The 25,140-nt window shown below is 40.0% G+C and overlaps 1 protein-coding gene across 1 annotated transcript in view; it reads left to right on the forward strand.

Annotated features, from left to right (window-relative positions):
* Window positions 1–334: 334 nt before the first annotated feature.
* Window positions 335–25,140, forward strand: part of LOC139713200 (gem-associated protein 5-like) — a gene marked incomplete at its 5' end in the record, with an annotated part of 56,771 nt that continues 31,965 nt past the window's right edge. The window contains 10 exons of the mRNA XM_071624949.1: window positions 335–631; window positions 3,965–4,146; window positions 10,703–10,899; window positions 12,112–12,304; window positions 17,908–18,064; window positions 20,118–20,330; window positions 21,352–21,437; window positions 22,628–22,707; window positions 24,240–24,373; window positions 25,047–25,120. Of these exons, the coding sequence (XP_071481050.1) occupies window positions 335–631; window positions 3,965–4,146; window positions 10,703–10,899; window positions 12,112–12,304; window positions 17,908–18,064; window positions 20,118–20,330; window positions 21,352–21,437; window positions 22,628–22,707; window positions 24,240–24,373; window positions 25,047–25,120 (1,613 nt within the window). The remainder of the gene's footprint in view (window positions 632–3,964; window positions 4,147–10,702; window positions 10,900–12,111; window positions 12,305–17,907; window positions 18,065–20,117; window positions 20,331–21,351; window positions 21,438–22,627; window positions 22,708–24,239; window positions 24,374–25,046; window positions 25,121–25,140) is intronic.

Here is a 25,140-nt window from a genome sequence, read left to right on the forward strand (position 1 = left end):
TTTATGTATCCGTTTACAGGACTCCTGCGTATTAGGACCGTAGGTCACCGACAACATACGAAAATCGTCACGTGGCGGCCCATACATCCACGATACTTATTTTCACCGTGCACCGTCAATGTCCGCGTTGCCTTTGGGGTACGGTGTCTACTGCTCCGAGCTCCGAGAACGACTCGCTCATCTAGCCAGCTCGAGAGGCCGAACTGTCATCTCACTGCTGCATAATAAATGCGCATGCTGGCAGCATGCACCCGGTAAGTGGTTTGTAATGGACACGTGCATCGTAGCTATATCGTTGGCTGTGTTTGTCTCCGTAAATGCGCATAAATGACAATTGGACATGAATATCTTACCACCGTCTCCAAATTGGTACTTCTCAGGTGCCAGTGCAATAAGTGATGGGGGAATTTTTGCGTTTGCCACGAGAAATAATGTATTCCTGCTCGATGTGAGGTCTACTCCGCCAACATTTGTCGGCAGTTTGAGCGAACACACCGAGCGGGTTACGGCTGTCTCGTGCTGCCGAGCCGCCGGGACGACACATCTGTGCGCGACCGGCGGAGACGACGCCACGATCAAGATTTGGAATTTGAGACAAAGAACGGTTCTGCAGCAACAGAAATTTCAAGAGGTAACGGATTTAAACGAAATTTATCAAAAATTCAAGGTAGACTATAATAGACTAAAACTTATTTATTGTGTTCGACTTTTAATATGTGAGACAACTAGAAAATTAGACGTTCGATCTATACTCAAATGAGGGGCCTATATAGTAGTACTAGTTCTAGTATGTGGTTATCAATTCCAGCTGATTCTCAATGTTATTGTTAGATACAATGGTCAATGCTTTGACTCTTGTTCAATCAATAGCCTACAGCTTCGTCACACGTATGTGAATGAAAAAATAAAGCCTTTTCCTCGCTTAATTTACAGTAAAATGAGGAGTGTTCGCGTGAATTCTGATTTTGAGAGAGCCAAAATTTGGCCAAAGCAAGATTTGCGAAATTAAGATTCACATCACACGACCTTGGGAGACGTTGGAGTTGAGCAGATTGTCAACTTCCCTACCAGAGGGGAAAATACACTGGATGTCATCATCACAAATCGTCCAACACTAGCCAGGCAATGTGAACCCATGCCCGGTCTGAGTGATCACGATGTGATATTCATGGACATGACAAGCAGGGCCCACAGGAATAAACCAACACGGAGAGAGATTTTTCTGTGGAACAAAGCCAACCTTGAAGCACTTCATAGTGATGCTGAGGCATGGGCAGACCAGTTCATGGAGTCTCATAATACATCAACCCCAGTGGAAACGCTCCTAAATGAGATCCAACAAGGCTTGGAAAAGATCCTCACAGACAACGTTCCTAAAAAGATGTCGTCAACAAGACTCAATCAGTGCTGGTTCAACACCGCTACCAAGCGCATATGCCGAAGGAAGGCCAGAGCATACAAGAAGGCTAAGGCGACATCTTCGTGGCACCGCTACAACATCTTGAAGAAGAAAGCCCAGAAAGTCTGTAGACAGGCCTACAACAAATACATTGCAGACCTTGTCAGCAATGACGCAGGCTGCAACAAGCGCTTGGGAGCGCTTGTCAAGACCATGCGGTGTGACCACTTGGGAGTAGCACCACTGAAGGAAGGCAACATACTGCATTGTGACCCAAAGCAGAAAGCTCAGATCCTGAACAGGCAGTTTTCCTCAGTCTTCACATCTGACAACGACAACACCCTGCCAGACCTGGGACCAAATCCTTACCCAACCATGCCTGACATATCGATAATTCAGATAGCCATGTTGGAGTAGAAAAGCTGATGAAAAGACTGAAGCCATACAAAGCCACCGGACCAGACGGCATTTCTGCTCGACTACTCAAGGAGACGACTTACCAGATCTCACCTGTCATCACCTTGCTTTTCCAGGCCTCCCTCATCCAGGGCAGCATTCCATCTCATTGGAAGAAAGCTTTTGTTGTACCAATCCACAAATAGGGATGCAAGTCCAACCCGGCGAACTATCGGCCAATCTCACTCACTGCAATCCTGTCCAAATTATGCGAGCATGTGGTGCATTGTGCTGTCATCCATCACCTCATTGAACACAACATCTTGTCAGACGCACAACACGGCTTCAGAAAGCGAAGATCCTGTGAAACCCAGCTCATCCTCACCATCAATGACCTGGCAAAAGGGCTCAACGACAAGGAACAGATAGATTGCATACTGTTGGACTTTGCGAAAGCATTCGACAAAGTCTCTCACCGGCGACTTCTACTCAAAGCAGACTGCTATGGCATACGCGGCACTACTCTCAGATGGGTCAAAAGCTTCCTGAGCGACCGTACCCAACAAGTCGTACTTGAGGGCCAGATCAGTCAGGAGATCAAGGTTACATCCGGAGTACCACAGGGCAGTGCCCTAGGCCCACTCCTTTTCTTGATCTACATCAACGATCTACCAGACAGCGTTGAGCACTCGACAACACGCCTTTTCGCTGATGACTGCCTGCTCTACAGGCGCATTAGGTCAGCCCAAGATTGTACCAATCTTCAGGAAGACTTAGACCGGCTACAGGAATGGGAGAGCAAATGAAAGATGGAATTTCACCCTTCTAAATGCCAGATCCTTCGCGTGACCAACAAGAGGAAGCAAGTTACTGGCCAGTATAACATCCATGGGCATGATCTCGAAGTGGTGGGTTCCGCAAAATACCTCGGCCTACACATCGGCTGCAAGCTTAACTTCAACTCTCACGTTGATACCACAGTGAAGAAGGCTAACTCTGTTACTGGCTTCTTACGTCGTAACTTCAAACACTGTAACCGTCACATCAAGCAGGCCACTTACTTCACATATGTCCGACCAGTGGTGGAATATGCTGCAACAGCATGGGACCCACACACTCAGCGGAACATCAACAAGATTGAGATGGTCCCGCGAAGGTGTGCCCGCTATGTGACAGGTGACTTCAACCAAACATCCAGTGTGACAGCCATGCTTAACAACCTGCAGTGGCATTCCTTGCAGGACAGACGCCTTCACAGCCGCCTGGCTATGTTGTATCGCATCCGCTTCAACCTTGTTGACATCGCTTGGCAGTCCTACCTCAGCAAACGGACATCAGCCACTAGAGGACAAGGCTCTCGACTGCAGACGATCCAATGTAGCAATCAGGCATATGCTTCTTCCTTCTTCCCAAGGACCTGTAAGGACTGGAACAGCTTCCAAGAGGACCCAGCTTCTTCTTCTTCTCTCGACCCCTTCTGGCTTGTCTTGAGTGGGAAGAAGAAATAGTTTTGTCTCCAGAGGACACAAATTTTTACTTACACGTTGTATATACGCACTTGCATGAAAGCTATCCTGTCGTAGACGTGTGTGAGGGTCCACACACTCACCCGCATTTCACAGTGCGATAATCTTCAAAACTTGAAGCTGCACTCTAGCTGGAAGAAGAAGAAGAAGATATTGTCTACACTACTGTATGCATTGGAATGCCAGTGGCAACCCAATTCACAACAATTTCTTGCCAAGTATAAAGGCTGTCACCTCCAATTCACGAGAATATCATGCTGCAAATGAAGTAAATGAATTTTGTTATACAGTAGGTCTAATGTCAATGATGAGCTTTGCCTTCACATTTGGTGGTCATGTGTATCCTTTCATCTTGTGCAAGAAAATATCTACTGTCATGTTACTGTATTATTTTGGGTGTGTGTGTTCACTCTCTTATTTGTCATTTTTGTGTATCTATTCTCAAATGCAGTTTGATATTCATTGTCAACTTTACTTTGATATATAGGCATAGCACTGTCAAGATGAGTAGTTTCAGGACAAATAAACATACATAAGAGATTGATGGCATTCTAAAGGTTTGTAAAGAAATTTTCCTGTCAGTGTCATATTCATTTGAGACACAAAATTGAATTCCTCCCCCCCCCCCCCTCAATCATAACAGAACAAGATAACGGTCATTGACTGGTCCCGAGCTGACCACAATATCATCGTGGCTGGAGATGACCAGGGCCATGTCATTTACTGGAATGTGTCCAGCAATGACACCATGATCCTGAAGCCAGACAAAGCGTCAGTGTACTCTCTGGCCTGCAGCCCTCACAAGGCGACGATCCTTGCAGTCGGGTAGGTGCCTTCAACACCATTTCGTTGGGTCAACTCGGGTGAGAATGAAAAGGGCGTTAGGTGCCTCGAACACTATGGTTTTAGTGGCAACTTTATAAACGCCCTCATCATTCTCAACTGATTGCTTCATACACACAAACACAGCCATTCATGTTTTGGAGATTTCCAAATGTTCTCAAGTTTCTGAAAAGGTTTGTGTCAAGTTTATAGCATCTTATACCCTTTTTTTGTTTGCAGCCAGTGCCTTTCAAAATTTAATTGCATGAATGGTTAAATGTCCCATGCACTTGATGACATTCTCTAAACTTAGAGCTTGAATAATGCTTGATAATTTTTTTTCCCACTTTGTTCTTTTTTTCACAATGGGATATTTATCATTATTTAAAGTATAATATCCATCAAAACACATTATACATCTTAATACTTCTAGCAAAGCTCTTTGAAAAGCAGGCAATGAACTGTTGTGACACAGCTCATCATAGCCTTACATATCAAGAAAATAGGGGTGATATTCTGGAAATCTTCCTCAGTTACTTCCTAGGTTTCTTCCTAAGTCAGAAAGTTAAGGCCGTGTCACACCATTCCGGGCAAGCTACGCGGGCTTGTGGCTAGGAGGTTGTTTCCAGCATGTAGAAGATTTTCAGCGGGCGAACAAGAATGTTTGCAGTTTTCATTCATGCCTTGTCATACCGTACGGGGGAACTTCTGCGGCTTGACTTGCGGGGAAACAAATTTACTCCCCGGAGCTCTCCGCAGTTGGTCCGCACCTGACAGTATCTAGCACTTAGTTGCCCGGAGGTGCTCACGCAAGTCCAATTTAACCGCAGCCAAGTTTTGAGCATGACCAAAACTTTTTCCGGGTGAGTCCGGGAATGCCCGTATAGGTCCACGCAGAACGCCAGTAGGAGACCCTTAGCGGCAGTACTTCCCATGCGATTCCCACGCAGGTACTTCGCAGTCCCGTATGCAGCCAAGATAATGAAATTCTGTGAGATTTCAGCCATTCCATTAGGGGAATTCCTTCACTGAGTTGTCAGCCCCCACGCGACTGGTACAAAGGTCACACAGTATACTCGCAAGTATAGCGCGTCCAGCAAGTAAGACACATGCGCTGACTCGCACAAATCCTTTTCCGCCCTCAGGAATGTCCGGTATGCTAGAAAATCCCTACATGTAACAAGCCCGAGTAGCTTGCCCGGAAAGGTGTGACAGGGCCTAAACACGGTTGCGGGTAAAAAAATATGCATGTGCACCTCCGGGCGATGACTTTTGAGATACATGCTAGGTACTGTCATGTGCGGATCATCTACGGGGACCTCCGGGTAGTCAAAAGTGTTCTTTGCAAGTCACACGCAAGGCTGGTGTGACACGGCCTTTAGGAAGTATCTGGGAAAGAATTGGTATTCTGAAATTTCTTCCTAGGAACTTCTAAATGCAAATTAGGCCATCCTTTTCCCCGCCCACATCCTTTCTTAAGCCAATACGAAATGCCGTATCATAAGGAACCAACCAATGACAATTGCATAAATGTATGACGTATAAGGGTTAAATCCACGCGTGTGTGGCACGTCCCCTTTCTCATGCCCAATTCACGCATCAAAGTACGTTTTGCGCACATTGAATGACAAGCACCTATCACGATGTTTTGCAGCTTGCTCTATCTTGACAACATACTTAGGACAGGGCTGGGGCTTTCCTAAATATCTTCCTAAAATTCTTTCCTAAGTGCTTCTAGAATACCAACTTCTTCCTAAATCAGAAATTTGCATTTCTCATCCTCATTAGCATATCATCCTGAGTTTCTTCCTAAGTTTAGGAAAAAAGTTAAGAAGACACTTTGGAAGAAACTTAGGAAGATTTTTAGAATACCACCTAGGGAAAAGTCCTGACTAAGGAAGAAATTTCTTCCTAGGAAGGATTTCAGAATACCACCCTAGGTGTCTAAACAGAAACCTTTTTTTTTTTCTTAAACGCTCGCAGCTTGATTGTTTCCTGCAATACACTTTTCACTGTCATGATATCCCTAATGCTTTCTTTACATGGATAAAAGCAAGTTATTTTTTTTCTTAATTGATTGTCATACATTTCCTTTCTTACAAGTGTGGTAATATTATACTAATGATGCACAGGATAGAGTGTGTTAGTGAAGGTGCGGCGCGCTCGAGAGTATTGACAATGCTGCGACATGCACGAGGCGCAGCCGAGTGCATGTTTGCAACCGTTGTCAATACTCGAGAGTGAGCCGCACCTTCACTAACGCCACGAAATAATCCTGTGCATCATTAGTTTTATAAAATGGGTCGAAAACTAAGAGCATTATTCACGTACCTTTGTGGGTCAATACCAGTCAGCTACATGTAGCACTCGCTCAAAAGTCAAGATGTCCGAAGATGTTCGTCCCAAACATTTACGCACGTCGCACTCGGAAATCCCGCACACTCACCTAGTACTGTACGTATGTATAAGAGTATACGTACGCCACGTACTGTTATGCACAAGAAAGGCCGCCGGCTGTTGTGGCAGCCCGCGGCCCGAACTAGAAGTTGTTTACAGGATTGACAGCGCGTATAGTAGCGCGTGACGCACTTGTAACAACTGATTGAGTGCGCACTGCTAGTGTAAAACATTGTGACGTACGTCAGGCCAGGGAGGTGGAAGAGAGACTCTTCTTAGTGCTTACCTGAAGAAAATAATGCACGCACACGTGACTCATTTCAGCGCTTCCAATTGGCTACATTCTTGAACCCATTTTATAAAATTCATTACCAAATTGCTTATAAATACCAATAAAATAGATTTATTTTCCATGGTTAATGTAATGTCTAAACCTGTACTAGTATTGATTGATTAGGTTTTTTTTTTTCAAGAAATACAGACACATGCAGGAAAATTCACCTCATTGCTATGTTTGTTTCAAAATGCTCAGTTACAGTAGTCTATGTGTAATAGCTACCTAAGATTAGAATGTACTCAAGGATTGTATTTTATCAACCTGCTGGATTGGGCAGGTAGATATAGAAAAGAAAAGAAAAAAGAAAAGAGGAGAGAAGAAGAGAAGAGAAGAAAAAAGAGAAGAGAAGAGAAGAGAAGAGAAGGAAACAGAATGGGTTTATTGCCATCAAAAACATGCAGACAGATGAGAATAGAATAGAATAGAACAGGTTTATTGCTATCAAAAACATGCAGGTGGATTAGAAGTCTGAAAATAATGAAGGATTGTTACACACACACACACAAACAAACAAACAAACAAACAAAACAGGTACTCCAACCAACCACGAACATCTTATGCGAGAGACTTATCAATCCCAAAGTACTATGATACTCTCAGGGAAGAAAAAAAAATTAATAAAGTGCATCATTAAAAGACTGCTACTCACATACAACTTTATAGACCGTCATGTACATCTGCACAATCCATGAACAACACTATAGTATATAGAAAATATTATATAACGACCGAGGAGATCCTTGTCATTTGATTGGTTGTTTGACATCGATTATTCGGCCCATTTCACTATGACGTCATCATCCGTGCAATTGTGGTTCCATTTACTGTGCAATTTTGGATCCATACGATTTGCTCCATTGCACGCTCACTGCCAGCCCGGCTTACTAGGTGTATATGCTTGCATGTACGTGTTGCAGTGTATGTATGCGACAGTGCGCTACTGATAATAGCCTAAAGCACTCTAGTGAGCACTCTCGCGATCTCAGATTCTCTTTTGATTCTAAATTAATAAAACATGAAAGGACAAGGATCTCTTTCAGGCGTTATATAAAACGAATAATAAATGTTTTTCATTCGTGCAATGGACAGAATATTTCATTCGGTGAAAGATGAGATGTTCGATCCATTCAACGCCTCGTTGAATGGATCATTTCATCTGTCACCTAATGAAATATTCTGTCCATTGCACTCATAAACATTCATTATTTGTATAATAAATAAATGAATAAATAAATGAAATAAAAATCCATTACCTGAATTTCATAGTTCTTTATCCAAGCCTTAAAGCAAACAAAGAACACATGGAAAGCATTAAGTATAATGCTGTGGGGACTCAATTTTACAAAATTGAAAGCTTTGCCAAATGAAGTGTGTTGTGACATTCAAATGGTTGAAGGATTTCTCAAATATTCAAAGTTTTGCCTGTTTTAAAGTCACTACATGTATAAAGGGATGGTATAGTTTTGGTTGAGACCTATTTTCAGGTTTCTAACATTTTGGTGAGATAATGAGAAACCTCTTATGAAATATGAAAGAGCATGTAATTCCATGAGGAATTCAACGTTTATTTGATGAAAATTGGTTTTGAAATGGCTGAAATATCCAAAATAGGACGATTCTAATAAAGTATGGGACCCACCTTTTATTACGATCGCTTTGTTTTACTTTGTGTTTTGATGTTTCAGTCATTCCAAACCCGATTTTATCAAATAAACTTTGAATTCCTCTTAAAATGGTATGCTCTGTACTATATCAGAAGTTTTTTCTTCGTATCTCGCAAAGAGTTAAAAGCCCAATTCTCATCTCCACCAATATTGTACCATCCCTTTAAGATATATAAACAAATTATATAATTGTGCTAAAGAAATATTTCCAGAATGCCAACCTAAAGCTATCTTTTGGAGAGTGGGGGGGGGGGGGGGTATATATTGTAATGATGGTAAGTCCGATCGCACACACATTTTTTTTTTTCAATTTTGAAGGATTTACTTGTTATCCATAAACCTTTCATTGTACCCTTTTTCTATCAGATACTACCAAATTGGTATAATGTAGGACCACAAAGCTCAGGTTATTCAAGCTGGAAAATAGTTTCATGTGATTGGAATTTCTCTTAGCATGGTTAAAGGAGACCTCCAGATGATTTTCAGATTTTTACGTATGAACAACTATAAATCAATCATACTTAGGACAGAGTTTCAGAATTTGTGGTAATTGGGATGAAGAATAAGAATATTTTTGAAATTTATAACAAATTGCAATGAACAAGGATGATGACATGGCAGGGTCACCATAAGAATGCATTAGTTGTGGCTCAAGGAAGCAGAACAAAAGAAGAAGGCATGCATATATTATACACAGGTGAACTCGCAAGCAAGCGGTAAATAGTAATGGATTACTCTGCTACATTTCTGAAATATGTGAGCCTCCTATGTCATCATCCTTGTTCAGTGTGATTTGTTTAAGGTTTTTCAAAGTATTGTTTCTCTGCGCAAGAACCACAATAAATTCCACAAAATCTATACATGGAGCTGTTGATTTATGTACTACATGATGTGAAATTATAAAAATCATCTGGAATGTTCCTTTAACTGTTTCCACACTTTGTTGAGGTAGGCTCATGTGAGGTAAGGATCAGTACCGGTAAGCTTTAGTATTTAGAATTCCATAGTATTAAATGTTTACATAAGCAGTGACACAGTTGTAAGTCACATGTTTTGCAAACATTTGAGACAATGTCATAATAGCCATAAATTTTCTTGCTGGTATGACAAAAATGATAAAAAACATTTTTTTGTTGTTGTTGTTGTTGTTGCTAGCTTTATAGCAACTTAAACTCCTACCCCTTCAAAGCTGGAATTTCTACCGGTAGGCCCTGTTGCAACTAAATTGAGATCAAACGGAAGTCAGAAAATCTAATATTTAACTCTCTGAATACTCAGTTCTGAGTGGCTGATATCTGACTTAGCTTTCATTGCATCTTTTTGTACAACAGGCCCCTGATTTATTAAAAACAATAATTTGATAAGAAGGCTACAAGCTATTCTATGGTTGTTGTTTTTTTAAACATTCAATTTGAATTCAAGGGTAGTTTGTGAAGATTGGAATATGACCAGTTTTACTGTTTCCTACAGATACAGTATATGTTGGACTTAAGACTTTCTCTCATTTTATGTCTGTTGTGGTTGAAGCTGTTATCTATAGTCCTTTTCATCTGCTTTTACTGCACATAGTTAAAGAGGTGACTGAATAGTTTTGGTTGAGATGGGGCTTCCAGTTTACAAATATTTTTTGTGAGATAATGAGAAACACTTTAATATGCAATATGAAAGAGCATACAATTCTAAAAGGATTCAGAATATATTTGATGAAAATCGGGTTTGAAGTGGCTTAGATATCCAAAGACAAAGAGGTCCTAATAAAAGGTTCGATCAACTTTTTATTAGGACCACTTTGTTTTACTTTGTTTTTGGATACCTCAGCTATTTCAAAACAATTTTCATCAAATAAACTTTGAATTCCTCTTGGACTTGTATGCCCTTTAATATTTTGTAAGTGGTTTCTAATTATGTCACAAAAAATAACAATTTGGATCCCCCATGTCAACTGGAACGATGCTACTACTTTTAAAGTCCATTTGACCATAGAGTAGTGCTCCACTTTCAAATGCATGAAATGTTTGTCGAAATATGAAAGTGCTAAAAAAGTGCTGTTTTGTGCCGTTTGCAAACAGAGCGAATCATTTCTTAATGGCACAAAAATAGTGATAATAGGTTCTGATAAAATGTTTATTTCTGTGTGTCCTTATACTTGTATGCCATGCAGGTATAAGGATGGCCGGATTCTTCTAGTAGATGCTCTGGCCAAGAGGGACCAAATCTTGCACCTCTTGCGGGGCCATGAGGACGAAGTGCAGTCTCTGGCCTGGGCCCCTTTCCTGGGAGAAGAAGCTTTCTCCAGGAGGAAAGGAGAGGAGGCGGAGACGGAGGCATCACTGGAAGAAGGCTGCATCTTGGTCTCTGGTACAGGAATATTATTCTCCCCTTGTCTTAATCTTTCAGGGATGCAAGTTTTCAGGCAAAAGTCTGAACTCAGGCTCTGACAGGACTGTATATATGCCATATATTTAGCAGGTCTACTATTCTGCGAATTTCAACCTCCTGACAGTTGCACGAGTGGTCAAATTTGCGACCGTGGAGTACAGTGATAAACAGAGTTTCTAAATGTATGTGTGCAGGTCTCAGTTTATGTTGGGATCAGAGTCGATATTTTTGTGTGTTGTTACATTGCAAAAAGCAACCAACTTGTGAAATTCGCAAAAAAAAAAAAAAGGTGAAATGTATGGCGTATACAGTATTCAGTTTCAGGCTCTATTGTGTGTAGCAATTAGCTATCAGTAGATGATTTTCAGGCCCTCCCATACATTCTACATGGCATTCCAGGGCCCTGTTTCATAAAGCTGTTCGTAAAGTTAAGAACAACTTACGAGCGACTGGTGATCAGTTCTGAAGTGCTATACTTATCAGAATTTCAATAATTCAGCACAAGAACTGATCACCAGTCGTTCATAAGTTGTTCGTAACTTTACGAACAGCTTTATGAAACACCCCCCACTCGCTGATATGATGAGATAGATTTTTTTTTCTTTCATACAGAGTTTCGTGACCTTTAAGCTCTTCTGTCATATAACATTAAGACATTGCAATTATATTGATTGTGACATTTTTATACACAATAAGACAAAAGCTCCAAGGGTGAATAAAATGCTTCCCTCACAGAGAATAGCCATGGCAACTCCTGGAGTTGCTATGGAAACCTTTGGTTTGCTGGAAAGAGCTATACAACTAATGAAGCCATAATGTATTCCTGCTACAGAAACAAAACCATATGATGTAGTTGAATTGCAAACTCCTTGTGAAATGAAGCATTAGAGCAAGAAATGTCTTTAAATCTATAATGAATATATATTAGCAAGTAGGCCTATAGATATGAACAAGATTTGAAAGAAAGGATCTTGCAGACAGAAAATATGGATATTTTGAAAATAAAAAGGCTTTTCAAAGGCATATTTGCCCGAGTGTAGCTAAAATTGCATGCCAAGTGCATTTCAGGTAATGTTTGTTGGAAGATGTTGGTAATTGATAGTTAGGTAACCACTCCATAATCCTCAAAGCTACATAACTGAAGAAAACCTGATCCTTGATATTTCATGCTCTCATCACATTCCCAACAAGGGAGCAAGGACAGGACTTTGCGTTTCTGGAGCACCAGCCGAGGCAAGCCTGTGAAAGTAGTCAATCTTCCGCCAAGAGGAGGGGGTCAGCGACCTCATGACCGTGGAGATGACCCGGGTCAGAAGTCAAAGGTCTGGGTATCTCTCCACTGGTCCAAGCAAAGACCGCAGCAGTTGATCTCAAGCTCCCATGGGTCAGTTGTTACAATTCATTTTTATGCAGATTTAAATGTAATGCACACATGTATTTTCTAACAGTTTATGTATTAGAAAATAAATCTGCTGGCAAATCTTTGCACTCTGTGAAAAGTTGTTATACTGTTGTGTTGTTGTTTATGGGGGAAAAAATTAAAATGAATGGGGCCCTATTCCAAATGATTTTGCCCTAAGCAATACTGATACAGGCCTCGATTTAACCGACGGCCACCGAAGGCCATGGCCGTCGGTGCCCCTCTCGTTGGCCGCAATGCCTTTTTTTCCTTGATCAAAGTTACGGCCAAAAAAAATGTGCCCTTTTTCTTGTGGCCGTGGTGCCCTTTTAGAATGAAAGTTATTATTTATGAAGTATAATATGTCCTTTCTCAAAGTCTACACTTTAATAAGCTTGAACAACTTTCCTGATCTCAAATATCATACCTTCAGTTCTCTCACGTCCCAATATATCTGATTCAACTCAAAGTATCTTTCCGAGATATGAGACGACGTGTACGTACATGTACGCCCGACCGGCTTTTACCGTCCCGACTGCCTCTGCAGCGCAGCGGCCATAGAGTTACTAGCTAGGCAGTGGCGTGTTGGAGCAAGTGGTCGCAAGCCATGCTAAAAAATGCCAGGCCTGTCGGACAGCTGCGAGCATTGCCATCTCTCTTGCTCTGCATTCATGCCCGCATGCTCAAAGCAAAATGGCGCCGGAAGTGCTCCAAAGCGAACGCGGCGTATGCGTTGAGAACGTACTGTATTACAGAATCTGCATCGTATTGTGTATAGCCTACTGCCTAACATCGTCTGCTGCGGAGAGATCTTATGCGTGCGTGCGCTGCTGGAGTGTAGCAGCACGGTCGATAGCATACAGCTCTATGGGGCATTCACATCACGTATAAACACCCAATATGCCCTTTCCAATGTGGCCTTGGTGCCCCTCTGACTGACCTAAGTGCCCTTTAATGGCTGGCCTCTTGGAAAAAGTGCCCTTTTCTAAATGGCCTTGCCCCTCCAAAATCCTATTTCAAGGCCTGCTGATATTAAATCAAGCAATATTAAAAACAGATCAAATGTGATTATTTAAACTGTATGCTTATGGAAAGTCTCCACAAGGAATCTTTTTTTTTTTTATAATACTGTATACGCCATATAATTTGAAAGTCTAAATTTTCGCGTATCAGGAATTCCCGATGATTTCGCACCAATTAAATTCGCAGTCGTGAAGTCGTGTTCTGAATGGAGAAGTGTACATGCCTACATCACATTCAAATCAGGGTCAGTGTCATAGCACCTGACTCGCGAAAAACCTTCAGCGTATACAGTATATGTCTCCATAGTGAAACTCTTAAGGTAAAAGGAATGTGTCCACATGGGAGTTGTTATACTGTAATGGCCAAGAAAAAACACTAGTGTTTGATTAGAGCTAGAAATGGTATTATTCATACAAGTCATGCATATGGCAGAAGCTGTCATATTGAACTGAATTGATTTTATTATTTCCATAGACCATGATGCATTACAAGTATAGTGTTTGCGGTGTTTCAGTCAATAAAACCCTCTGGAGTTTGTAGCTTCAGAGACATGAACATTCTGAAGAACCCAGTAGCTTTGAAAATGTATTCATAAACAAAGAGCACCTTCATTTCAGGACAAAAGCACTGTTACATTTTGTTTCAAGAGTTTACCTTTTCGTATGGTGCTTCCCAAACTTTTCTTCCTAAAAAAAAAAAGTGTGTGTGTGGGGGGGGGGGGGGGAAGAGTTCTACTCAGAACAATGTCTAACCTTTACTGTTCTCAGAAATTAACAGAAATGTTACAGGTGTGCTGAATATTACGTGACATGTTTCTTCCATGAGATTCCTTGTTTCTTCGTATCAAGTTTGGGCCCATTTACACTGGCAAAAGTCAAATGAAAAAAAAAATATCCCTGAGCTTTTTGCTGCCAAAATGATCACCTCCTGTATCAAAATACTGGTGGAACTTTGTTTCAATGTTCTTTATTACTTACAGTTGGCAGTTTGGTCCACAAGTTAAGACCCAGATTCCCATTGATCAGAGCCAACTACCCTCCCCGCATCATATTTAGCAGGCCCATTCATATGAATACCTTTATCAATGAGCAAACTTATGTGTGACCCTTTTGTGTGTCGATTCATCTCGAGTATACCGGTAATGAGCACCATGTTGTTTAGTGTGTGATTACTTGAATGAAAGAGTGTTACAAATACTGCATCGTTCTGTGGTCTCATCACTTGTAGTAGCTGAGTTTTTATGGTGGAGCTGTCACAAAGTGTCTACAAAGTGTCTATAAAGTGTCTTCATAGGCATTTATTTTCGGGTTGTCTGGCTGTCCATTGTCCACATCTCTATGGTGCATAAAATTATTTATGAAACTTTGTGTATACATGTATTACCAGATAAAGATTCTCCAGGGAAAGTTTTGGGCTGTGACGTCAAAGGTCAAGTGAAAGTGCAAAAATTTCACTTTTTCTCCATATCTCTGAAATGGTGCAAAATATATCTATCAGAACTGTTTGCATTTTATACACATGTATTGCCTAACGATGAGACTCTTGGGAAGTTTTAGGTCATCAGGTCAAGGGTCAAAGTTCAGAATAAAATGGTAATGTTGGAATCACAGTATTTTCTCAATACCTTAGAAATTGCTAAATGTATGCACTTAATTATACTTGGCATGGATGCCAGTTTTCAGGCAAAAGCCTGAATTCAGGTCCTGACAGTATCAACAGTCAAACCTGTTTATGAACAACAGCTTCTCGATAATTTTCAGGTTTTCTCTCTTATTCTAACTGACATCCCTGACTTAGAATATTTTTTTATGGCTCTCACTTGGAAGTTTCCTGCAAAACTCTTACTCTACCTGAAACAGGGTCATTGCATGTGGCACACTTCACTCCCAGATTTAAGCAATGAGTGTACCTGTTGATAGCTACACACTACGAGTCTGATTATCAATGATAAGCACTGTGTGAACAAACACAGAGTTTAGGAGCAACTTTACCCCCCGAGGATTCTAATAACTATCATCGGTTGCAAGGTGCCCGCATGCACAAAGCGTCTTTTCTTGCATTGCTGCATTCACCAAGATTGCAGATTTCCGCAATTTCCCAAGTCTACATTTTTCCTGCCTGCCATTGGCAGCATGCAAAATTCAGACTGTGGTGGCCTGCTTCAATGGAAAGGTTAAAGAATATTAAAGCAAGGCTTGATTTACTACACTCTGGCCAATCGCAGATTTGACAGGGGCCCTCCGCTAAGATCAGGCATTATCAAACCTTGCTCATGAGAGAGTGGTGTCTACCCTACAGTGCTCCCATACGGTGTACCCACTGGGCCCCTACTTGCATTTTTATGCCTCTGCCATGAAGTGGTGCCAGAGGCATTATTTTTTCAAGTTGTCCATCCTTCCGTCCGTCTGTAATCAATTTTGTGGACAGCGTAACTAAAAAACCATGTAAAGTATCGTAATGTATATATGTATGAGGGGGTGAAGTTGTGCCTATCAACTTTTTGGTGCAGATGCTCAAGGTCAAAGATCAAGGTCAAATGCTCAAAATATCACTCTCTCCCCCATATCTATGCAATGCCTGAAGGTATTTTCTTGGAAGTTATGTATGCATGTACTACCCAATATCCATACATTCTTTGGTGAGAGTTTCAGGTCATGAGGTCAAAGGTCAAGTGAATATTGAAAATTTTCACTTTTTTCTCTATATATCTCGGAAATGGTTCAAAGTATCTTTATGGAACATAGTACATATGCATGCACTGACTGGCAGTGATTATCTAGGGAATTTTGGGGTCATGGGGTCAAAGGTCTGGGGTCAAAGGTCAAGGTCAACTCTTCTAAATTTTACTTTTTCCCTCATATTTATGCAATGCCTGCAGGATTTTTATTTTGAAACTTGGTGTATACATGTATTACCTGATAGAGATTCTCTGGACATTTTTTTTTGCCAAAAAGGTCGAAGGTCAAAAGGTCAAAGATCAAGTGAAAGCTGAATTTCACTTCTTCCATATCTCAGAAGTGGCTCAAGGTATCTTGAAACTTACACATATTTATGCATATTCTGCCCGACATTGATTCTCTTGGGAGTCATAAGGTCAAAGGTCAAGGGACAAAGACCAGGTTAAAATTACTATTTTGTAAAGAAATTATACTTTTCCCCAAACCTTGAAAATTACTCAATGCATGAACTTATAAAAGGGTCAAAAGTCAAGTAAAAGTCCTCAAATCCCCAAATACATGCTCTCTTAGCAAATATAGGCATTCATCCAATTAAACCTAGTTCAAGAAAAGTGAACATTCAACACATTTGTGCCAAGCATGTCATTTTGATATTTTGCCAATTTTGTACAACTGCCATCACACTTTATCAAGATGTACTATAATATGCTATCAGGAGAATCATGCATTATTGCGGAGGCATACATGTACCTGTCGCCATAACAACATTTCTAGTTTCCAAACTCAAAAAGATTTAGGAAATAGTTAGGAAATAGTTGTGCTAAGTTCTCCTTGTAAGGAGAGCTTAGCACAACTAAATGTAGACAAATGCCTTCAATGTGTGAGCCATTAAAGAAACTGTACAGTTCTGGTTGAGGTGAGGAGTTAGCTTTTAATGTTTTTCGAGATATTCAGAAACCACTCTATGAGATGTCAAAGAGCATGCAATTCTATGGGGAATCTGAAGTTTATTTAATGAAAATCAGTTTTGAAATGGCTGAGATATACAAAGACAAGATTAAACAAAGAGATCCTAATAAAAATCATGGCCTGTCACCCTTTATTATCATCACTAATATTTGGATATCTCAGCCATTTGAAAACCAGTTTTCATCAAATAAATGTTGAATCCTTTTTAAAATTACATGCTCTTTCATATTTCATAAGAGGTTTCTCATTATCTCACTTAGGAATGTTATTAACTTGAATCCTCACCTCAACCAGTACTGCACAGTCCCTTTAAGCTAAAACCCCCCAAAAAACATTGAAATAGGCCAAAATGCATATCCACTTTTCAACATAGTTGGAAAGAGTATTGCTCTAAGCTGTAGACTGATATGTAACTTGTTAGTAAAATTTGATCCTCCTAACCTATTCAAAAAGTGATGTAAATAAGAGAGAATAAGGACAGGTGCAGTGTCATAGAAAAAGGGAGGAAAGAGGATTTGAAGATGAGGGTCACTCGGGCATGCTGTGCAGAAGTATTGATGAAAGAAAAAAATATCCTGAAAAAAAAACGCTCATATCGCAATGTTGGTTTTGTTTTAAGCTGCCAAATTTTGACAGTAGGTAGAGAAAATTGTACTTGCTCATGTAAGACAGACTTTAAAAATTTGAGTTGGCCAACCCAAATGACATAATTTGGTCTGTTACAGAGAATCTTTGTCTGCAACTTTTTGTGGGTTTTGAGTTGGGCAGTCACATAATCCAATGTCTATTGCAGGTATTAAATGTTATTGACCCTCAACCTGTCTATAGTTTTCATAGAATTATAATTAACATGAGAGATGACATTAAACATCAAGACTCAATATTTTGTAGCACCATTACATTTTGTGCTTGATGCAGTGGAGATATGGTCCTCTGGGACCTGAGTAGAGCCGGCTCACCGAGATGGGAGGTGCTTGGGGGAGACGGAGATCAGAGGCATCACCGTGCGGTCTTTGCCGTCCTTGGGTGGGCTGGTGATCCCGATAGAGTGGTCACAACCTCCATGGATAGACAGGTAGGTTGAAGCCGTTCAGCACAGTCTGCAGATTTCTAGCAGAGTCAACCTCTGCTCACAGAAAAAAAACCCAATGTCACACAATTGCTGAGGATTAAAAAGTGCAGAGGGGGATGGTACAGGAATGATGTGAACAATGTGAAGAAATGCCCATATTTCATATTACCACACCCTATACATTGAAATACATGCATATACATTGAAATACATGCACACACACACACACACACACACACACACATATGATCCATATACACCCCCACATACGTACACATACATTGTATTAGAGAAGTTGGCAATTAAGTAATTTTCAACTGGAGGAGTCACTGGTGGTTCATTTAATTTAAACCAGAAACCCACTCCAGAATTTTGTAAATTTCATAAGAAAAAGAAAATATTTTCCCGCAGAACAGTGCAAAAATTGTATAAAAAATAAGCAAGTTATGACATTATGAAAGTTCACAATTTTTTGGAAAAAAAACTTCTTGACCAGTCATTATGAATATTCAAATCAGCAAGTGGATGATGTCATGCCATCACAGTTTCTTATTCATTTTATGTGCAAATGACAAAAATCTTATATATCAACTGTGTAAATATAGACCTTGCCTTAAAACCACCCGAATGAATGAGGACAATTGTTAACTATGATAGATTTTAGTATGAGATTATGTTTTTACCTGTGTTAGCTGAAAATAACAATTTTTCAGAATTACATACAAAATTGTAGCATACATGAAAAATTGTGAGAGCATGACATCAAACTTACTCATTTGAATATTCATAAGGACTGGTCAAGAAATGTTTTTCAAAAAAAATGTGACATTTCAAAATGTCATATCCCTTATTTCTTATCTGACTTATGTTATTTTTGCCACATTCTGTAGGGATTTTTTTTTTTTTTTTTTGGGGGGGGGGTCTTTTAAAGTTTATTTATTTTTTGAGTGGATCTCCTCTTTTTAAAGGCATATTGCATTTCTTCCAATTTGATCTGTGAAGTAAGAAATCCCCAGCAAGTCATAACATTACATTAAATACAATCCTTTTTGGTCACAAAGCTGTAGATGCAGTGACGAAGAGACACTTGTGTGCTCAAATCAGAAATAGTCTATCGGTGCCATTACATTGTCATTTATCAAATGCCAAGTGTTGATAGTTTTATGCGCTGAAGCACTTACATGTTTGAGGGTGTGCCGTGCACATGTTTGCAGAGTATGTTGACATTTAACAGGCTCAAAACACAAATATATATGCAGTCATTGCTGGCCACGTGAGGTTCAGCAGTCTATAAGTTTGGTATTGAAACTGTGCTAACAAGCTTGCCATCCATACACAATTCCGTGTAATGCACTCATAGTGCTTTTCTGGGTTGCGGAGCATGGATCAGCGAGATGACATTTTACATTTTAAAAGTTGTGAAGTTAATCAAGGGTGATGTTATGCACTCAAAACACCTTTCAAAATGATCACAGGCCTCACATGTTGATGACTGGTATGCTTTATTCAGATACTGCTCAAAAGATTCAGCCACAGTCTGTTGACACCACAGTGTGACATTTGAAGTGCTTCAAGTTCTGATTTACCTTTCATGACGTGAATGTGCTTTTTTTTGTGTATTTTTCTTTTCTCCATGTTCCATGATGTACAAGTAAACCATAAACATAATGTAACAAGACATTGAATGTTTGAATTGTCAAATACAATAAATAAGAGAATGAATACATGTGAAACATGAGGAATCTACAAAGAAGCATTGCTTGAAGGGCATAGATTCCTGGAAGCTAATTTAAAGCAAATTCTTACATTAATTATACAGTTGTAAAGAATGAAGAATTATGAAGTGGGAAAAGTGTGTACATCAAAGAATATAAAAGAAAGCTATCAATAAAGAAATGAATGTCTGTTACAACATGTACATCAAGCTATAAAGGAGTGACATGATCACCCGTGTGATGCGTGAGCCTGATACAATGAAGGAAACGCAAAGCTTTGATACCCATTTGTTTCCTACATCCCCCCCCCCCCCTCCCTCCCCCATTTTATCAAACTGTAGGTAATCAGCTGGCACCTTCCCTCCAGGAGTGCAGAGTGGAGTCTCCCCACCCTGGGGGGATTCGTCTACTCCATTTCTTCCTCTCCCCTGGACCCCGCCCGACTCGCCCTCGGGGTGGGGGACAACATGATTCGTGTGTGGAACACGGGGTCCCGGGGAAAGACCTACAATGTCACCACCCTGTGGCAAGGGATCAAGTCAAAGGTCACCGTGGTATGTCACACATTCTAAACATAAAAAAATTTATGTTTGAATTCAAAGAAGGTAGAGGTAGGGGTAAAATGACCTACCTTAAAAAGAAGATTACCCAGACCATGGCCCTGTTTCATAAAGCTGTTCATAAAAGTAGCACAACATTATAAACTACTGGAATATGAAGTGCCAATATGTTGTGCCCATTTTCCCCCCTTACGTTTGAACAAAGTATGACTGTATGTCAGTATTTCATCTGCATTGGAGCAAAAATACACTTTCAACTAAAAACTTGTGTTGACTTGTAAGAATAACCATTATCATCTGCAAATTTCATCTTTAGCTATTGAAATTGATAATGATTAAGAAACTCACTTGGCTTGCCATATTTAAGTCGTTCATAAAGTTGTGCGTAACTTTATGAACAGCTTTATGAAACAGGGCCCAGGTAATATTTCAATGTAGATGTACCATTGTGATTGCAGTAGCCCAAAATGTGATTTCTTTTCGTGGTAGCTACAGTCGTCTGTGTGCCCATGTGTATGCTTGTGTGCACACATGTGTACATATATATTTGCACAAGAATGGGAGTGTATGTTTGTATCCTTAAGTGCTTGTGCTTGTGTGTGCTCAAACTCTGCCAGTAGTAGTATTCCATTTGCCTGGAAAAAACATAAACATAATGTGACCTTCCTGCCCTATTTTTTGTATGACTCATTACTCCAATGCAAGTTTTTTTTTTCCTTTCTCTTTTCTACCTGTGACAGAGAGTGCCAGTATTTCAGTTTCCTTACGCATAGAATGCCGCAATGCTACATTTATGAACTTGAGCTGATGGTATGTGATGTTAGTATCTTATTTACAATGTAGGTAAAAGCCATCATTAATACAGAGTGAAGTACATTATCATTAAACTGAGAGATATTTTTCTTGCATTAAATGTCCATTGTTCCTATTGTTCAGTCATACCTTTGGCTAGATCATAGTCTCTTTATCATACAATTTACCTGTATCCTGTCTCATTCCCATGATTTCTTGGTAGGTTTGTTGGCATCCATCGAGGGAGAACAGCTTGGCGTATGGAACGGAGGACGGTAGGGTGGGGCTCTACAGCTTGTCTGTTCATGGGTGAGTGAGGCATATTGGTCCAAAGTCAAGAAGGTGGTACAATTGAAACCATGGTTTAAACCATGGACAAAGACCATAGTTTTGTATGGGGCGCCAAGTGTCGCATGGCCTATTTCGTTACAAAATCAGTCATTTCATAGATTTCGTCAACGAAATGTTAACATAACGTTGATGAAATGATCATTTTGTTAATGAAAGCATTACTTTCCATCATTAACGAAATGGTCATTTCGTCAAAGAAATGACTAATTTCGTATCAACGAAATAGGCCATGCGACACTTGGCGCCCCATACAAAACTACCTTCTTTGTCCATGGTTTAAACCATGGTTTCAATTGTACCACCTTCGTGAATTCGGGCTACAGTGTGCCATCTCTTCTCAGCTCTCTTTACTCAATCTCTCTTCACCATATCTCATTAATTATCAGAGGGCACTTTAATACTATTGCAAAAAGAAAAAAATGCTCACATGCACTCTTGATTCTTGTATGTTAGAACTCCTGTTACTTTGACATCGAGCCATGTAGTTTTTACCTTTCTGAATGATATGGTTGTCAGCATCACTTTCTTTATTTTTTAGTCTTTTATCACTAATGATGAATTCATGCTATGAATAGATTGTGACTGTTCATTATAATTCTCTTTTTCTGCATGGGCATATCAGTTTGCATGTTGCATTATGTGCTAGTAAGCGGAGGGAAATTTTCAATTTAGGGTGAAAACCCAAGGAGAGGAGGCATACACTAAAGAAGTGGATTATTTCCTCCTCAGTGTCCAGACTTTGAAGACTTTTTTTTTGAGAATTATGTGTCTATTTTAGTGGTAGTGATTGTATTGAAGTGATCATGTCCATGAATTTCTTATAGTCTGATTTTGTTTCCTTCATATATGTTTTGTAGGATTATTTTTTGAAAAGGAAAAGAGTTACACAATGCAGATGTATATCTTACAAAGCCTTTGATCGATGAATAATTTCACTTTCGGTCTGAATGCTAGATTCTACCTTTTAAACTATGAGACTGATGATTGTGTATGCAGTCGTTTATGCTACAGCCATTGTTGAGGATAGAAGGAGGAAATTTACCATCAAGTATGAGGCATTTCTTAGCAAAGGATGTAAGATGCAAGAATCCTACTCGGACAGTACTGTGATAAAATTTTTTATTATCCCTCATTCCGTCTTATCTCAGCAAACCTCCCCAAGCGTCATGGACGTACCACAAGAAGACGGTGTACTCGTTGTCATGGGGACCGCCGTGTCCCACACCAGGTATATTTCTCTCCAGGATACGGGAGATGATCCCAAGTTTTGATATTCTGTTGTTTGAGCCATCTAAATATTTGATAGTCTTAATGCTGCGTAGAGGATGCCAACATATGCCAAAGTAATCCACAGCACAGATGGAGGATGTGGTTAATTTTTGAAGATTGTAATGTGTACTGCAACTGAGCATGTACAGTGCATTGCTGTAGCGCACACTTTAGGCTTTGAATACAAGGACAAGTAATAGCATTCAAAGCATTACATAGAAATCAGAATTGAACCACTGGTTTGTAAGTGTGTTTGTTTGTTTCTGATGAGACAAACTTCTGTGAAACATGAGTGTTGTGTCATTACAAAACCAAGTATCATTTCTCTCATTGTTTGCTCTGTCATGCTGACATGGTTATCAATGTTTTTGTCAAGGAAACAAATTGCTCTTATTATCATTTTTTTTTCTTCAAAATTAAAAACTTTGTCTTTCATTTTACTCCTAATCTGAAAAATCTGGAACATCTGTCCTTGACAGTTTAGGTTTAAAGTATTTTTCAGAAGAACAAGTGGAAGAATCATCTGGATTGGTTGCATCACACACACACACACACACACACACACACACACTTACAAGCACAAAAAAAACAACATACAAAACACACACATACACACACACCACACACAATTACAAGGACATCATATTTTTTGTTATTATTGCCAGGCATTTAGATATGCCGTACACAGTACAACTATATCACAGTGCTTACAAAAAGATATGTTAGCATTCAACACTTTTATCAAAGTCTTTATTGAGCTTGCAGATTTGATGGAAGTACGGAGTTAGTTTGTGATATGTTTGTAATGGGTTAAATGTCTTTGAGTCAGTTGTTTCATAGGTAGTATTTGGAAATCGAATGCACAAGGTGGATGTTTTTCCATGCTGGGAGAAAAAAAAATGATGTGGGAGGGGAGCTTGTGTACAAGATTGGCAGGATCACTACCATTCCTCAATGAGCAGAGTGCTAGTTAGCCTTTCCTCAGTGACAGACTGACACTTACAAGCTGCTGAATTTGTAAGGCGGGGGGGGGGGGGGATCTTTTTATGAAATATTGATAACTTGATAGCACCTCACTGGGTAATGCTTGGCAACACCTCACGTGTCCTTATGCAGCTTTGAAAGTCGAGATACGGCATATTTTACATGCTGTGCCATTCACTGTGACTGTAGCCCGTATGTCAGATCAGAAATGTTATGCAGAGCTTGGCACACAGTGGTGCCTTTTGAATGGGATGGGGGTTGGGGTGGTTGGAGGGGAACTCTGGAAAACAGTGTAAATGCTGCCCTTTATTGTTTCATTTTAGCTGGCAACTAGGTGATTTTTTACTCTAAATTTTGTGAACATCAGAAGCAAGGAATCTGCTTTAAACATGAGTGCACCTCACACTGAAGATTTGACAGTTCATTAATGGTTAAGCCGAGAGTGTCCAGGGGTAATACTCTGTATCCATATAAAAGTGTCGTGCACATCTACCGTCTCGTGGGCAGATCGAGACCACAGTCCATCCCACCACCTGTACAGCTGTGGAGGAGATGGGATGATCTACCAGCATGACCCTACCAAGTTGGACCAGGAAGCTTCCAACATCAATGCCCTCATCAAACGCACCAACAACCTCCAGGTATGGGACACCTGCTCCAAGATACAAATGTTTGTGGTTATTTTTCTTACAAGATTCTCAATGACAGACTTTTAGCTGACTATGTTTTTGTCTACAATTCAAATGTTTGCTGCAACATTTTATCATGTGTTTGTTTTTGTTTTACCAGGCAAGACCTGAAAAAGAGAACAGAATTAGAAGAAGAAAAAAAAAACGTACTTCCAAAGGGGAAGTTATTTAATAAATGTTCAGGATTTGAAGTCACAGGGTAGCAGCTGGATTGTACTGTTAAAATCTTAAAGGTACCATAGCCAGTTAGCCAAGAAGGGGTTTGTGTTACGTACACATTTAACAAGATATCACCATCCAAACTGCTCTAAAGACTAGTGATCACGACAAGAAAAAAAAAAAAGATTCCCAATGCTATAACTATAAAATTGCCATCCCTAAGGATTATTATTTCTCTGCAGTGGTAGCTGAGATTATGTGGTGATATTATCATATTGCAAATACAAGACTTTCCATGTTATGGCGCTCCATGCTAGTTTTGGATGCTCGAGTAGTAGGGGACGTCAATTATGCAAGAAATCTAGTGCCATACCGTACCACTCTGCACACTCGTAAACAAACAGTCCATATTGTCTGTACACCAGGAGAGTGTGGGTGATCCGTTTTGATCTTGATGATTTTGCAGCATCTGTTGCCTCAGCGGTCCGAAGTTGAATGGAAAGCTGATGGGAGAGCCGTTGCCATTGGCAACAGTGATGGGTAAGATGCAGTTCTGTCAC

Source organism: Diadema antillarum, unplaced genomic scaffold (assembly GCF_040938485.1).
Source record: "Diadema antillarum isolate AM-2024a unplaced genomic scaffold, OU_Dant_1.0 seq00001922_RagTag, whole genome shotgun sequence".
Lineage (NCBI taxonomy): Eukaryota > Metazoa > Echinodermata > Echinoidea > Diadematoida > Diadematidae > Diadema > Diadema antillarum.